This window comes from Felis catus, chromosome D1, assembly GCF_018350175.1.
Source record: "Felis catus isolate Fca126 chromosome D1, F.catus_Fca126_mat1.0, whole genome shotgun sequence".
Classification (NCBI taxonomy): Eukaryota; Metazoa; Chordata; class Mammalia; order Carnivora; family Felidae; genus Felis; species Felis catus.
Window position 1 is genome coordinate 64,937,744 of NC_058377.1, and position 16,067 is coordinate 64,953,810.

Below are 16,067 nucleotides of genomic sequence, written 5' to 3' on the forward strand. Positions count from 1 at the left end.
GTCTGTGGGGCGACTTGACCTCATCTTTCCCCCTTACATGCACACTGTACTCACCTGCACACAAGCACACCCACTTCTTACGCAGGTGTTTACATGCATTGATATCCAGGTATGTGCTTATCCACGTAGATGTACTCCTATATTTGCACACATCCCCGTGTGTTCACATGCATGAGATACACTTAGAGCTTTACACACAGACCTGATGCACTCAGGCAAGCCTGTGCAGGTGCCCACACAGGTCTGGTTCAGGGGCAGGCTCCAGCATAACTGGGCCAGGGCAGCCTGGGGATTCCCAGGGCTCAGATCCTCAGGCTCCAATCTTACCCCTTAACCTTGGCTTTTATAGAATTTGGGCTTGGGTCTCATGTATGTGTCTTGGACGAGAAGGAAGGCTAAGTGGTTGGAGCTCGCTGATTATGCTTACCTTCCTGGGAGGCAGGTCTGGTGTATGTGAGGTGATGCTACCTGTTCTAAGACCTTAGGGACTCAAGGATTTGATGCCCTGGTGCCCCCTGCGCCATATTGGCTGGTTGCTGGGCTATGTGCTGACATGCTGTGTCTGTTTGCAGACATGCCCACCCAGCCCTGCCCTGAGGGACTGGTTGGTGTTTTAGCTTCACTCTCCCAAATGAGGGGACCCTCAACCCTCTTTAAGTGGGGAAGGGGAGTGGGCAGTGTTAGCACCTCCATTCTGCCACCCGGAGAGCCAGGAGTTTGAACAGAAGGGGAAGGTGTCTGCCCCAGAGGATCCAGCCTCCTCCAGAAAGGATGGAAAGAGAGGGGAAGAGCTGGTGAGATCCGAGAGGCACCTGGAACGGACGGGCACCTGACTCTGAAGCCCGGCCTTGGGCCCAGCTTCTGCCTGGTGCCTTGGGACAGGTTTCCTGGATCTCAGGCATGTTCCTGCTCATGGGCGCAAAGGGAAAGTCTCCTCCTGTACTTACTGGGGCCAGGCTGACTAGGAATTCCTTGAATCATCAGGGATCCCAGCAGGAGAAAGCTCTAAAGTGGCTAAAATATGGCTCACACCTTTTTGTCTGGAGCCAATTTCCAGAGGGTGGCTCCACCCTTCCTCCCTCTCCTATGTACCCAGGAGTCATGACAGGAGGGGTTTAAAGAATGCAGATGTGCTGGGGGTGGGCTCTGGGCTCCATCCTGGCACATGGTAGGCAGGCCCTGAGTGCCCCTCTCTCCCTCTGCAGTGTCTTAGATGATGAGGGCAGCAACCTGAGGCAGCAGAAGCTTGACCGGCAGGTGAGTGGGGCTGGGGCCAGGTGGAGGCGTGGTCAGCATTTGGCGTCTTGGCCTGAGTCTCCAAGGGTGGGGAGGGAGGATTGTCTCCCTTCCTGGGGTGGCTCTGTCTGGGGAGGAGGAGGCTCTCACAGAAGACAGGCAAGCCCTCTCTGCCAGCTCAGCATTAGCGTTGCCCCAGAACCCAGGGCTTCTGTGGGATAGGCAGCTGGACCACTGCAGGTGGAACCCTGGACATCTGTGCTGGGGTCCTGCCAGGGCAACTCCCCGGGCTCACTTTTGCCTCCTTTTCCTGGACCCTGAGTCTCAAGGTACCTTGGTCCGGAGTGGGCTGTGGATCCCATCGCAACCTCTAGAACTGAGCTGAACGAGTAGGGCCTTCTCTTTGATCCCAGTTGGGAGCCTGCCCAACTGGAGCCTCCCAGTTGGGAGCCTGCGGAAGTGATAGGCTGCCCTCTCAGGGCCCGCCAACTTCCCTGCCTGTCCGGTGCCTCTGTAGCGGGCCCTGCTGGAGCAGAAGCAGAAGAAGAAGCGTCAGGAACCCCTGATGGTGCAGGCCAATGCGGATGGGCGGCCCCGGAGCCGGCGGGCCCGGCAGTCGGAGGAGCAGGCCCCCCTGGTGGAGTCCTACCTCAGCAGCAGTGGCAGCACCAGCTACCAAGGTATCTGCCCTTGGGTCAGCCTGCGCAGGCCCCTGTGCTGTGGCTTCATACCCTGGCTTTGCTTTGGGGAGCCCCTCAGGGACTTTCTGCCTGCCTGCGCCGGCGAGGGGCTCACCCCATCAGGGTGTGCTCAGGCTGGTTGCGGCTCCCAGCTCAGGTGGAGGGAGGCGGGCCGAGGGAGGCTGGGGCCTGGAGCCCGGGGCCCCTGCATATGCTCAGGCATCTTGAGGCTTTGGGAGTCTCGTAAGTCACTGCCATGCAGCTGTTTCAGCAGCTGTTTTCTTGAGTACAGATTGTGTGCCCGGGGCAGGGCCAGGCCCGCAGAAGGACAGCAGCCCTTCCGGAGGGAGTGTGCCTCCCATGTGACAAGACACAGCTTCTGGTCGCACCACCATAGGTCACCTGCTCATTTGTGACTGTGAGCAAGTCATTTCCCCTCTCTGGGTCTGTTTTCTCCCATTGCAAAGTGAGGATAATTCTGTTTCTCGGGGCTTTGAAACATTGAAGCGGCCATGGTGTGTTCCACGGTAGTCCAGTCTGCTGAGTGCTGTTCCCTGCTGAGACTCAAGACCAGGCTGCGTGCCTCCTGCTGCCCTGGAGGGCCAGTGTTTGCCCAGCTCTGAGCAATGGGCAGGGCCCCAGGAGGCGGCCTCACAGGTGATTGGCTGGCCTGGGCTGGGGATGTCCTAGAGTACCTGCCACCCCCACCTGGGGCCCTAGCTGTCTCCCGCCCTGCCCTCTGCTGGCTCCTGGTGTTAAGTACAATGGGATCGTTTCCAGAGGATGATTGGGGAGTTTGAGGTAAATCAGAAGTGTTTATCCCAGCAAGTGGTTTTTGATTTATTGGCCATGCTCATTCATGTTAAATATTTGTTTCTTAAATATATTTTGAGGGCTTGGTTTATGTTAGGCTCTGGATTAGAGGCTGAGGGTGCTGGGTAACCACAAAACAGGTGTGGTCTCTGTTCATGCATGAACCTTAAGGTCTCAGAGGGCAGAGAGAGTTAAACAGATGTATTTTGCAGAAACAGGTGTATTTTGCAGAAAGAAACCAGGCTCTGGGAGTGAATGGCAGAGAGCCTACTCCCAGACTGGGGTCAGGGAAAGCCTCCCTGAGGAGGGCACAGGTTGAGTGGGAGTTCAGTTGGGGTTAGGGGACAGTCAATAGTGAGGGCGGTTCAGGCAGCTGGAGCAAGGCTTCTGTGGCAAGAGGGAGGACCGGGTGCACAAGGCACTGAAAGAGCCTGGTGTGGCTGGGACTTGGGTCTCCTGAGAAGTGAGGAGTGTGAGATTAAGGCTAAGGCCAAGTGGAGGGGAGCTGGAGGGGCCAGACTCACAAGAGCATGTTGGTCATCTTCATGTTATGAGCATTGAGAAGTCATTCAGGGACTTTGAGCAGGTTGGGGTCCTGATGTGTGGAGACTTTGGAAGCCATCCAGCTGTGATCCTTGTGAGGCCTCTCTGTCAGTGTGTGTAACTCTTCATGTCCCAGACTTATTCTCCTGCCTTGGGGGTGCTCCAGCATCCAGGCTCCTGTGGACTTGTCCTGTGAGGGCCAGCGCAGGCTCCCCGCCGTGCTTGTCCTGCTAGTTCTGGGCTCTTCTAGGAGATGCAGCCTTTTCTGTCTTTACCATTTTCAGTGACCCACATTCTCCGGATCTTCTCCCTTCCCCTGCCCAGGCTCAGAATGTTTGCTGGCCCAGAGACTGACTGCAGTGCTTCTTGATGGATCATGGTGTGGGCCAGCTTGCTGTGACTTTATCACACTGGAGTGGGGGTGCCACCTCCTTCCGGCCCAGCCTGCCCTGGGCCCCTGTGCCTTGTCAAGATGGGTGGTTCAGAGGCCCCGGTGGGGCTCAGGTGGTGGTGCAGCCCTGGGAAATGTTGTGCTGAGAAGTGAGTTCCACTTGGACCTCTGCTCTCACCTAGATCTCACCCATTGCTCTCTCTCTGGCTGTCTCCTGAGCAGTTCAAGAGGCCGACCCAGTTACCAGTGCACAGCTGGGAGCTGCCCGCCCAACAGCACCAGCCTCAGCCAAGAGAACCAAGGCAGCCGCAGCAGCAGGAGGCCAGGGCGGGGCCTCTAGGAAGGAGAAGAAGGGGAAGCACAAAGGTTGGCTTGCCTCCACTACAGCCCTCCTCAGGAGGCCTGGCTCCCACTGGAGGGTTGGGGGGAGGCTTCTCCTCCAGACTTGGAGGTAAGGGACAGGGCGGGAGGCCTCCACGAAGGCCCGGAATGGCACTCAGGCCCCCACCCAGCTGGCTCATAGGCTTCGTCTAGCTCATGGGGTTCCTGCGCTGGCCTGTGGGTGTGGGCAAGCTCTGCCTGCTGCCAGAAGTGACATGCATCTCGGCTGGGTCAGGCCTGGGAAGTCCCTCCCCCACCCGGCCTGAGTGCCTGCCTGGCCAGCTGCCTGTGTCCTGCCCCAGGACGCTCCCTGCAACAGGTGTCACAGCCTCCCGGGCCGCCTGCCCATCCTTGTGCAGCGCTCATGGTTGCCCTGTGGGCTTCCTCCACTCTCTGCTCGAGTCCTGACTCCAGCCTCCGGGCCCACAAACCAGTCTGTTCTCTGTGCTCCTCTCTCTCCAGAAAAGATCCCCAGAGATCGAGGACAGTTTTATAGTGGCTCCTGCCACGAGTCCTGTCTCTGCTGGCTAGACACTCTGTGTCCTCAACCCTTGGGCAGGGACCAGTGATTGCCAGGCCTGTGGGCCATGGTTGGACAGTGGTATGTCCGGGTTCCTAGGCTTCTGGAGCTGACAGCAGCATTTGGCGCACAGCCCAACCAGGCAGGGCAGCTGCCACCTGTGTGGGCCAGGCCTTCTGTTACTTGGGCACCTGGGGCTGGGTGATGTGGGACGGGAGATCTTCCATGTGGGAAAGCGAGTGTATGCCAAACCCCACCTTTTTCAGGAGGCCCCATATGTTTCGAATGATGTCTATGAGTTACCGTGTGTGTGTGTGTGTGTGTGTGTGTGTGTGTGTGTGTGTGTGTGTGTGAGAGAGAGAGAGAGAGAGAGAGAGAGAGAGAGAGAGAGAGAGAGAGCGCGCGCGCGCGCGTGAGTGAGCGAGCAGCACGGGTGTGTCTGTGTTGGAGAGAGAGAGAGAGAGAGAGATCAGCACTGGTAACCAGGAGCTGGTCACGTCTGTGAACGAGTGGTGGCCTTGGGTCTGGTCACGATCGATCTTTGTTCTCCATCTTGTCCTTTTCACTGTGCAGTTGGTTTTGTAGATGGCTGTTTTTCCATAGGGATGTGAAGCATTTCAAACCAACCCTCGGCAGCTAACTTGGGGGAACAGCAGAAGAAACGAAGTCCATGTCCCTTCGTAGCTTACCGATCGTTAACAGGCTGGCAGCAATCATTAGTTTTTTCTAAAGATCAGTTTTGCAAATAAAGTTTTGCAGAGAGTCTCCCCACTCGTCCCTCACCCACTTTAAGGATGTCTGAGAATCCAGATTCTCCCTCCCCCCGAATCCCCACGGAACTCAGGAGTGTCCGTGGCCTGCAGGCACCAGCGGGCCAGCAGCACTGGCAGAAGACAAGTGTGAGGCCCGAGGCCCGGTGCAGATCCTGACTGTGGGCCAGTCAGACCACGCCCAGGACGCAGGGGAGACGGCAGCTGGTGGGGGCGCACAGCCCAGCGGGCAGGACCTCCGTGCCACGATGCAGAGGAAGGGTGAGCCCTGTGGGGTTTCAGTGACACCCCCGAAGCTCAGTCCCAGGTTCATAGATGTACCCTTCTGGAGGAGCATGGTCCTCCTGTGTCTGTTGCGGTCCCTCCTAGGCCCTGGTAGGGGGGCACAGTTGGACACCAATGAGAAACTTGGGTGTAGGGGCCCCTGATAAAGCCAAGTTAAGGGAAATAGATGTGAACTGGAGTGAGCAACCTGTCCACAGCCCAGCCCTCTCTCCCTACTTCCATCTCCTGTCCCCAGGGAGGTCTGGGTTTGGAGACAGATTTCCTTTCCCTTTGGTTCCTTTGAAAAAGCTCCTTTTGCACAATGTTTCCCCTGTACCTGCTCAGCTCGGGGAGCAGAGCCAGAATGCCGAGAGGCAGGGCACATCCTCCCGGGAAACCTGCTGCCCAGAGTTGCACCTCCGTGAGCCCTGCCTGAGGGAGTCCCTGGCACACGGTGGTAGAGGGAAGCCTGGCAGTGCCACATGCTCCAACAAGTCAGATCAGGGCCGGCTTCCTGGAGAAAGGGCCACTGAGGCAGCGTGAGGCTGGGGACAGCATTCCAGGTGGGGAGCAATGCGTAGACAGAGGCCGCAGACAGGCTGGGAGGGGAGTCGGCAGCCCCTGCACATCAGGCTGGGTGAGGAACTGGGCCTCCCCCAAGCAGATGCCATTGCCTGTGCCAGCTGAGGCCTCTGGTGGTCATGAAGGCCCCGTGCACAGGGTCAGCTCTGCTCAGGCCTCACTACCCAGGAGTTGGGCACTGTGACTGGGGGTTTGGGGGAAACTCATGGGGGGACTGAGCTAAAGCTGGGGCGGGGTCACACACTGACTGTGAGCATCCCCAGCTCACGTGTGCGCTTGAGAGAATGTGTCGTTGCGTATATTTGAGTGTGTGTGTGTACCCACGTGTGTACATATGGCTGTACGTGTACGGGTGGCTCAGTGCTTCTGAACAGGTGTTTGTCCAGGCGTGTATATGTGACCCCTCGGCCCTGCCTGCTCCCCTGCCTGGCCCAGGTGTCTCTAGCAGCATGAGCTTTGAAGAGGAAGAGGAGGATGAGGACGAGAATAGCTCCAGTTCTTCCCAGCTAAACAGCAACACCCGCCCCAGCTCTGCTACCAGCAGGAAGTCTGTCAGGGTGAGGCGCTCTCCTGCCCAGCAGGGGTGTGGACGGCAGTCTTCGGAGGGTGATCATCTGGGCTGCAGGGGAATGGGTGTGAAGAAATGATAGTTGGCTCTCCTGGGACTAGGCCTAGGTGCCCACCAGGAGCTTCTCTGGACCAGGGCTCTTCTGTCCTCCTATCCTGCCTCCTCCCCAGTCAGGCCAGGCGCGGGGGGCGGAGGGGTAGGGCTCGAGTTGGACAGGATGGCCCTGAGAACCTGCCCACATCCTCCGTCTCCACCCCCAGGGACAGCTGAGGTGGGAGAAGGGCTGAGGTGCTGGCTGCTGACCCCAGGGCCAGCATGGCCAGGCCCATGTCCCAAGGACCTTGCCCCAATTCCCACCACCACCACCCCAGAGGGCAGCTTTGGATCCCAGACTGCCAACTGCACCTGCTCCAGATCTCTGGGGCATCAGGCTCCTACTCTCTCCCCGGTAGGAGGCAGCCTCGGCCCCCAGCCCAACAGCCCCAGAACCCTCGGGGGATGTTGAGGTCCAGGATCTTGAGGAGTTTGCACTGAGGCCGGCCCCCCAAGGTATCACCATCAAGTGCCGCATCACGCGGGACAAGAAGGGGATGGACCGGGGGATGTACCCCACCTACTTCCTGCACCTGGACCGCGAGGATGGGAAGAAGGTGAGGTTGGCCTGCACCTGCAGTTCTGCCGGGGGATGGCCTGAGGTCCCGGGGCTGGGATGTGACCGGAAGCCTCAGATCCAGCACTGACCTTTCAGTTCCCCCAAAGGGACAGAAGCCTCCGTACCTGGTCGGTGCGTACCTTTGTGTCTGCTGGTGCGCATGTGTGCATGCACACACATATGTTCAGGAGCCGACGCAAAGGAGAGTCGTGTGTGTGAGGGGCACCCGTAATTGTGACCAGAGGCTGGGCCTGGAACGTGACTTTGCTCCATTCCCCAAGGTGTTCCTCTTGGCGGGAAGGAAGAGAAAGAAGAGTAAAACTTCCAATTACCTCATCTCTGTGGACCCAACAGACTTGTCTCGAGGAGGGGACAGCTACATCGGGAAACTGCGGTACTAGCGCTCCCCTGGGAAGCAGGCAGGGGTGGGAGGGAGGGGCAGGGCCAGACCCTGACCCTGGACAGGCCATGTCTTGTCCCTGAAGGAGCTCTAGGTTAGGGGTCAGATCCGCTCATGGAATTCCGTCTGTCCATCAGATCCAACCACAGGCCCAGGTCTGTGCCAGTCTAGAGCCAGACTTGGGGATGGACCTTGCGCACCCTACCCTAAGCTGCTCCCAGGCGAGTGGGGCACAGGCCTGCCAAGAGTGGTGGATCAAAATCTCAGGAAGTCATTGAAGATGTAGGCCACCATGGAAGAGCTGCTGTGGCCCCATGGTCTGTGCTAGAGCCCTTGAGGGAAGAGAATTGGGATCGGAGAAGGGCTCTGAGCTAGTTCTTGGGGAATGTTTGCTGAGGAGCAGAGTGCCAGATCGGGGAAACAGAAGTCAAGCTTAGAGATGAGGAGGTAATGCTGGAGATGGGGCTGGACCAACACCATGGGCTGGATGGGACAGAGGAGTTCATCTGTGATACCCACTCTCTACAGGATGTTGAGTCCCCTTTACAGTCTTGCCACATGCCGTTGTGCTTGCTCACCTCCCATGAGAGGAGCACTCCTGTTCCTTGAGGGAAACTTGTGGATCCCAGATTTACCTCCTGGAATTTCCCTCACTGAACTAAGATGCCCTTTGATTCTCTTCAGAGCAAATCCAGGCCTTGTGCCCATGATCAAACATGGGGATTCAGTGAGCGGGGTCCCCCCCACCCAGGTCTGTTCCTGGCTCAATCCAGTATGTTCTGCAGGCTCCTCATGGGACAGACTGAGCTTTTCCCTGCCTTAGGGCACCTTAGGGTGTATGATCCTTTATCGATTGCCTGTCCTTCAGGTCTAACCTCATGGGCACTAAGTTCACCGTTTATGACAATGGAGTCAACCCTCAGAAGGCATCATCCTCTACTTTGGAAAGTGGAGCCTTGCGTCAGGAGTTGGCAGCCGTGTGCTATGTGAGTCCTGCATTCCTGGTCTCTAGTCTCCAAGTTAGACATGACACGGAGGACTTGCCCCACCTGTGGGCTTTCCCATCTCGCTTTGTGAGTAGACAAGACTGTACAGAGTTGGGCTGCTCTCTGTTGGAGTGGCCCCTGTCTTCAGAGCTCAGACCACAGATGGCCATCTGGCCAGGGAGCCTTGGGAACCAGGTGAGCTCTATATAGCCCAGCCTGGGAGCCTCTGGGAAAGGAGACAGGAGGCCTGGGTCATCCCTCATGTCCTCCCTTTGGTATGTAGGCCCTCATGGACTACAAGGCCCTTTGCATAATCACTTCACTGAATGTACAACCTAAGAGCTCAGTCTTATATCTTTTATCATATAGATGAAACTGAAGCTCAGAGGTTGGGTCACTTGCCAGTGTCCTATAGATTCTAAATGACCAAACTGGAATATAAATACAGGGGATTTGTCTCCATTTTAAAATGGGGGATTGGTACCTCCATTAACCTGGGCACGGATACTTCTAAGGTGGCCAGTCTGGGAGCTCTGTAGCTGTTTTGTATGATCCTGTGCTGCCACCTGCTGGTCACCTTTGGGGAGGCAGCCCAAAACTCCAAATGCTTTCTGAGCCCCAGCTGTGTTGCAGGTACTGTTTGAGGCACTGAAGATACAATAGTGAAGAAGAGAGATGTAAATTTATACCTTAAGCCTCTGGTAGGGGAGACAAGCTATAAAACATATAAACAAAATAATGTTCCTGATGAATGTGAAGAGGAAACAACAAAGCAGGGAAGAGGGATATGAAATATTAGGTGTGTGTAAGCTTTTAGGAAGGATGGTAGGGAGGGTCTCCCTGAGGTAGCACTTGGGTAAAGCCCGGAAGGAAGTTGGAGCCAGCCATGTAGGTGTAGGGGAGAACACAGCCAGTGCTAATGTCCTGAGTGACTGGCATGTATGGGGAATAGCAAGGAGGGCAGAGTGAGTGCAGAGGAGAGCAGATGGTGTGGAGAGGACAGTGATGGGGCCATACCATGTGAGGCCTTGTGGTCAGGGTAAGGCCTTCAGCTTTTAATGTGAATGAACAGTGGAGGCAAAGCATGGGACTTGACTGCTTGCTGCTGTGTGAAAAGATGGGGGGTAGGGAAGGTTGGAAACAAGGAATCCAGATAAAGGTTATTACTGTCATCTTGGTGAGACGTGATGCTGGTAGAAAGTGGTTGAGTTCTGGATATAATTTGAAGGTCGAGTTGACAGCATTTGCTGATGGATTAGAAGTGGGTTGTGAGTGAAAGAGAGGAGTCAAGCATGAACAAATGGAAGAATTAAGTGAGAGACTGTAGGTGTTGCTGGTTTAGGCAGAGTGGAGATTGGGGAGCTTGGTTCTGCATGTGTCAAGTTTAGAGATGCCTGTTAGACATTCAAGTGGAGAGGCTGGAAACGAGCTCATCATCTTTATTCCCTCTCCCCACGCCCCTGCCATCTCTCCGTGAGGTAAGTAGAGTCCTCTCCAGTGTTGAGTTCTCGCTCTGTGTTTGTTTCCCAGGAGACAAACGTCTTAGGTTTCAAGGGGCCACGGAAGATGAGTGTGATTGTCCCAGGCATGAACATGGTTCATGAGAGAGTCTCCATCCGGCCCCGAAACGTGAGTCTCTGCCCCCCCCCCCCCCCCGCCTTCCCCATCATCCCAGCCTCTGCATGCACTTCTGTGGACAGAACTGTAGCTGGCTTGTGTCTGTGGAGGAGACACAGTGTAAGAAGCTGTGGAGGTCTAGGGAAATCTAAGAACCCCACCCCCAGGGCACATCCCTCTTCAGGGTGGTTGTGGTGCGGCAGCACAGGGCTGGGCCTGGCTCAGGGGAGGCTGCCTTCCCAGGAGCATGAGACGCTGCTAGCACGCTGGCAGAATAAGAACACGGAGAGTATCATTGAGCTGCAAAACAAGACGCCTGTCTGGAATGACGACACACAGTCCTACGTACTCAACTTCCATGGGCGTGTCACACAGGCCTCTGTGAAGAACTTCCAGATCATCCATGGCAATGACCGTGAGTGTTTCTGCCCTTACTCATTATCATCCACGTGGTAGCCATGGCCTGTAGCTCAGGATTCACTCACCCAGCCCAGCCTTTACAGGCCAGAGCTTAAGGACGTGGGTCATACGGCTTAGGTCAGATGTCAAGAGCTCTCTAACCATAATGACGGGGAGGCCTTTGGAAGAACCTTCTTTGGAGCCCTAACCCTAGTCAGCAGTCTCAGGTGTGGAAACACCCTCTGAATGGACTTTTTCTCTTCTGTCTTCTGGTGTTTATACATCTTTCTCCTTGTGTCATCTGCTCCCCCTTTCCCACCACTTCTCCCCATTGGTCTGTGTTTTACCTCCTTTGGGATTTCCCTTGGCATCTCGGCTTCCTTCTCTTCCCGCTTCCTCATCTCTACTATCCCTGCCCTGTCCTCTCTGTGCACACTTGTGCCTGCCTCCAGCGGACTACATTGTGATGCAGTTTGGCCGTGTAGCAGAGGATGTGTTCACCATGGATTACAACTACCCACTGTGTGCGCTGCAGGCCTTCGCCATCGCCCTGTCCAGCTTCGACAGCAAGCTGGCCTGCGAGTAGAGGGCCTCCTTGTGCCCGTTGGGGTTGCCCAGCCTGGAGTGGAGCTGCCTGCAGAGACAGCCCTGCCTACCCTCTGTACATAGGCCTCCTGCCAGATGAACCTTCTGTTCTCGGTGGCTCCCTGGCCCAGCCAGCTCAGACCGGCCTCCACTGCTGAGACAGAGGACTAGATGGGGGAGGTGTGTGTGAATGGACCAGAATGAATTCTTCCTGTGCCCCAAGGGCTGCACACACACACCCCCCCAACTCTTGGGTTAGTATCCTGCTGCAATCATGTTTGCCAAGCTGGGTGGCCTCTTCAGCTGGAAGGTAGGAAGACGTGTAGAGGGAGAGGAAGCACAATGCAGGGCTCCTGTGGCCCAGCCATCCCCTCAGCCTAGGAGTCAGGGGACAACGGGTCCCCCATTCGTGAAGGGCACAGTGTTTGTGTTGGGTACATCAACTTTACACAGAAGGGCAAGGATCGGCTACCAAGTCCTTTGCTAACTACAGAAAGTCCTCTGGCTTCAGGAGGCCTCAGCCAGGCTGGGAGGAGTTATAGGGGTTTGGGAAAGGTGAGTGGCAGGACCTTGTCAGGACTGTAGGGGCCTGGCTGTGGGAGGTTTTCTCCATGTGCACAGAGACAGGCAGTAGGAGGCTGGGCCTCCAGGCCAGATGTCTTAGAGGATGGGGCCTGTAGGACACAGGTCCACGTGCAAGAGGTACACGGAGAGGCTCCCTGGACTAGGGCTATCTCGGGAGTCCTGTCAACTGCCGGAGGAGCTTTCTACTGAGCAGTTCCTGCACTATCCCCAGTAAATGTGGACGGGGACCAGCTTGTCAGCCTGAGTGCACACAGGTAGGCGGGCCTGGGACTCTAGTGGGCAGAGCACTACTCCTGAACCCTGGCATGCTCCGGGAAGAAATTCCAGCTCAGTGCTCTTGCCTGTGCTTCAGCTCCTCCTATGGTCAGTCAAGGTGTGGCTCTTCCTGGGTGGGAGTGGGGCAGGGTGAAGAAAGCAGGGAGTATTTTAGAACCACGAGAGCTCAGAGATGGCAGGGCCTTTAGTGATGAGCTAGTAGTACTTTAGGTGAATCATAACAGGAATGGGACTTGCACTGGGTCACCTGGCTGGTTAGTGGCAAAGTTCAGCTCCCTTGATTTCTTTGTTCCTACCGTCCCCCAAGAAACTGGTTCCTGGCCTTCCTGGGACCCAGTCTGCATACCCTCACCCTTTTGTCTGGTTACAGAGACTGAAAGCTGGCTTTTTGGGTATCACTCTGAGACTGGCTTGTGTTTGGCTCAGAGGGCAGGCCTTAGCAAGGCTGCTGCCCCTTTCTCTATTCGGGTGTGATGGGTGGGGTGTGAGTGTTCCAGGGCTGGGCCTGATCTCCCCCCTCCATCCTCCTCCTCTTGGGATGGCACCATCTACCCTGAAGACTTAGAAACGCTAAGCCAAGCCCTTACCTGTTTTGTCATTTACCACCACCACCCCCCCTCCCCCGGCTACTCGCCCAGATGGTGGTCAGAAGTCAAGGGGAAGCAAGGAGGAATAGCTTCTCCCTTCAGAGTAGGTGTGCTTGGAAAGGTGGTGTAGAAATTTTTTTTAAATAAGTCCTAACTACTCTAGTGAGGTTCTGTAGTGAGGGGGAGTTGTTCTGACCTAAGTGGAAGGTACTGAGTTCTTATTTCCTTCTAATCTAGGATTTCCTACATTGAGTGCTCACAGCAAGGGACACCTGTTCTAGTGTGAATATGTGCGAGGCCCTTCCACTGGTCTAGTTTCCGGACCACTCTTGAGGGCACGAGACTTTTGTTTACCAGGGCTGATCCACTTCTTGATGAGGTACTGTGGGGCCCTCCTCCTTTCCATAGTTCTAGTTTGGCTCTTCTCCTCACTTTGGGAAGAGACCTGCTGACAGTTGGGATGATGAAAACTAGACCTCCCAAGTCTGGGTCAAGCGGCGTCTCTGATTTTAAAGTAGAATGAGCTGTTTTAGATCCTAGGGAGGGGGGAATCCAGGTGGCCATGTGGAAAAGGTAGAAGCCCAGGGGCAAATGTGCAGGAGAGCAGGGTGGTTGGATAGTCTGGTGGGGTCAGGAACTTGGTGTGGCCCGGGCCTGGGGAAAAAAGCTCTGGTGAGCAGTGGGTGATGGGTGCTTGAGCTCCAGCCTCACAAGGTCTTTTCTTAAGGCCCCACTCCTGGTGACGCTGGGTTTCCCTGTCCACTGGCCTCTCCATGGGCCCAAAGACTCAAAAAGCTGCCAGGGCCCCTGGAAACCATCTGGGCTCAGCATCTCCCACGGGAACAGCTCTTGCCCTTCATACCCTCTACGCACCTGGTGACTGGATGATGAAATGAGCAGGCCCCGAGGGTGGTGGGCAGCTGGGACCTTCGGCAGCTCCTCTGTACTGCTCCTGGGGCCACACCCCAAAACTCTACTCCCTCTTACCCCAAACAGCTCTTCTACAGAGCAGTGATGTTCACTTCCCCACTCTTCTCCAAATCTAGCTTTTCTTTCCTTCTGGCTCCAAGGTGCTCTGTGTCTGTCTGTGTGTGTCTGTGTCTCTGTGTGTAACTGGGGAAAAGGGCAATCTGCAAATCACCAACTGAGGTTTCTTACTACGATTATAGTTCTAAGGATGAGTAGGAAAGGAATAAGGATGTTATGATCACCTGTGGATTTTTTTTTTTTTTTTTTTCATTTCACGCTCTTTGATCAGAAAGTAGACCTGGGAAAGTAGCAGCTCCTTCTCCCAGGGGTTCTGACTGGGAGGATACCATCCAAGAAATTTTAGTTTCAGTTCCATTTTGCATTACCTGAAGAAATATGCATGCTTTTGGATGAATCTGAACATACTCTAGTGAATGTGCCTTAAAAATCACGACACTAGTTTAGGAGGAGCAGGTAAGGTCCAGACTCATGCTGAGGACAGGCACTGGAAGCGAGCAAGTGTAATAATCACAAGCTAGAAGAGGACCTTCGGAGCCTGCATCCTTCAGTGACAAAAAAGGGCAGCAAAATTATAGAAGCAGAAGCTTGTCTTGGGTCTGGAAATACTTACAGATAAATGCTCTGCCAGTTTACATTTAGAGGCAGTTCTAAATTTAATAAGCAGCAGTGAGGACTTCAAACCTAGTAAGTACATGCTTCCTCACAGTGGGGTCTGCAGTGAGCCATGACCATGGCTCTGTTATGCAAGCACAAATGACATTTCCTATCTGGAGTCCCTGCTTTTCCCTTACTGTGCTAACACTGGCCTTCCCTTTCTAGAATTCTTTGCTAAGCTATACCTGTGACCTCAGGATACCAGGTGGCCCTCAGAGCACACTTTTCCAGATAGCTTAAGGAGTCTGCGATCTCGTGCCCAGCACTGAACTATAGCAGCCCCCAGGAACAGGCCAAGGGATGGGCTCTTGTTTTGAGTTTACTGGTTACCTGTCCTTCTGTACCTCCAGTTTGCAATTCTGTCATCTCAGGATTAGGGGGAGGGAGAAGCAATACCCCAGAAGTACTGGGGATAGGTTTAATTTTCTGACCAAGTTGAGAGGCAAGTTGGTCTTATAGAGAGCACTATTGCACTTAGTAGCTAGGTGATTCTGAGCAAAGCACGTTTTTCTAGGTGGTTTTCTCGTCTACAGCTGAGGAGGTTGGACTGTCCAAGCCTTCAGTAAGAGGGTGAATTAAAGTTGATCCCTGCTTTCATCACTACCTTTTCTGGCTCATCACTGTGCCTTTTTTCTTTCCTAAGAAACATGTCACACCCCTTTCTTCTCTTCTGTTTTCCTGTCCCTCTCCTTTTCCCCCCATCAAGGTCCAGGCAGAGCTATAGATAAGGCCAAGATCCAGAGTTTCCTAGAGAGTAATTCTGAGGGGCTTAGAAAGGGAAGCCCGACTCTGGCCTCATGAAGGCCAGAGTTACAAAGAGGACTTGGTCAGGATGGGTGGCACTTCTCTTGCTGGGAATATACATTTAGCCAGTTTTCATAATGCCTAGAATGTGTATGTCTGTTTGCACAAGATTGTCTTTTCCTATTCTGGAGTGGTCAGACATTTTTGTTCAAAATTATCTGGAGTTTTAGACAAACTTGCAAAACTGTGCTTTTATTAAGTGACTTTTTGAATAAACTCTTTGGTATTCTTGAGCAAATGTATTTATTTACTGGTATGTGCAATGACAAAGTTGGTATTTTCCCATGTTGACATTATATATGTTGTAGAACTTAGTGTTTGTCTAAGTACAGACCATATATCAACAAATTAAACTTGAACTGTTTCAACATGACTGTGCATTTTTTTCTTTGTAGAAAAGGAGAAAAAAAACCTTTCTTACCTAAAGTTTTTTTCCTACACCATTCATTTCCTTCTGTCCTAAGAGCCTCAGGGGTGGGTGGGAAGGCATCATGGCTTGGTTGGAAACACTATCATGTGGGTTGAGGCTGTCCTGTCTCTGGCTGTGCTCTTCAAATTTAAGGATGGTGAGAACCACACACACACACACAGGCTTGGAAAGGCTGGAAGAATAGTTAAGGATAGAAGTTACTTAGGTTATCACAGTCCTCTGCAAGAATGGGCTGTTTGGTTCCTGAGTGTCGCCCTGAGGGCCCGGCCCTTGGGAACAAAAATAGGGTTGGTTTATTTTTTACCCTAGATTTGGAGTTTTTATGTGGCTAAGATAATTTCCTGCCTCAATCAT

At 54.3% G+C, this 16,067-nt stretch overlaps 1 protein-coding gene across 4 annotated transcripts in view; it reads left to right on the forward strand.

Moving 5' to 3' along the window:
• Positions 1-15,656, forward strand: part of TUB (TUB bipartite transcription factor) — an 87,410-nt gene extending 71,754 nt beyond the window's left edge. For 2 of the 4 annotated variants that reach the window (XM_023239531.2, XM_011286702.4), the window contains exons 2-12: positions 1,206-1,257; positions 1,754-1,916; positions 3,886-4,029; positions 5,428-5,595; positions 6,616-6,737; positions 7,201-7,398; positions 7,682-7,794; positions 8,669-8,786; positions 10,317-10,415; positions 10,647-10,818; positions 11,255-15,656. In XM_023239531.2, the coding sequence (XP_023095299.1) occupies positions 1,206-1,257; positions 1,754-1,916; positions 3,886-4,029; positions 5,428-5,595; positions 6,616-6,737; positions 7,201-7,398; positions 7,682-7,794; positions 8,669-8,786; positions 10,317-10,415; positions 10,647-10,818; positions 11,255-11,388 (1,483 nt within the window). In that variant the 3' untranslated portion in view covers positions 11,389-15,656. The remainder of the gene's footprint in view (positions 1-1,205; positions 1,258-1,753; positions 1,917-3,885; positions 4,030-5,427; positions 5,596-6,615; positions 6,738-7,200; positions 7,399-7,681; positions 7,795-8,668; positions 8,787-10,316; positions 10,416-10,646; positions 10,819-11,254) is intronic. The other 2 variants (XR_006586352.1, XM_023239532.2) reach the window with 2 other exon arrangements.
• Positions 15,657-16,067: the final 411 nt, after the last annotated feature.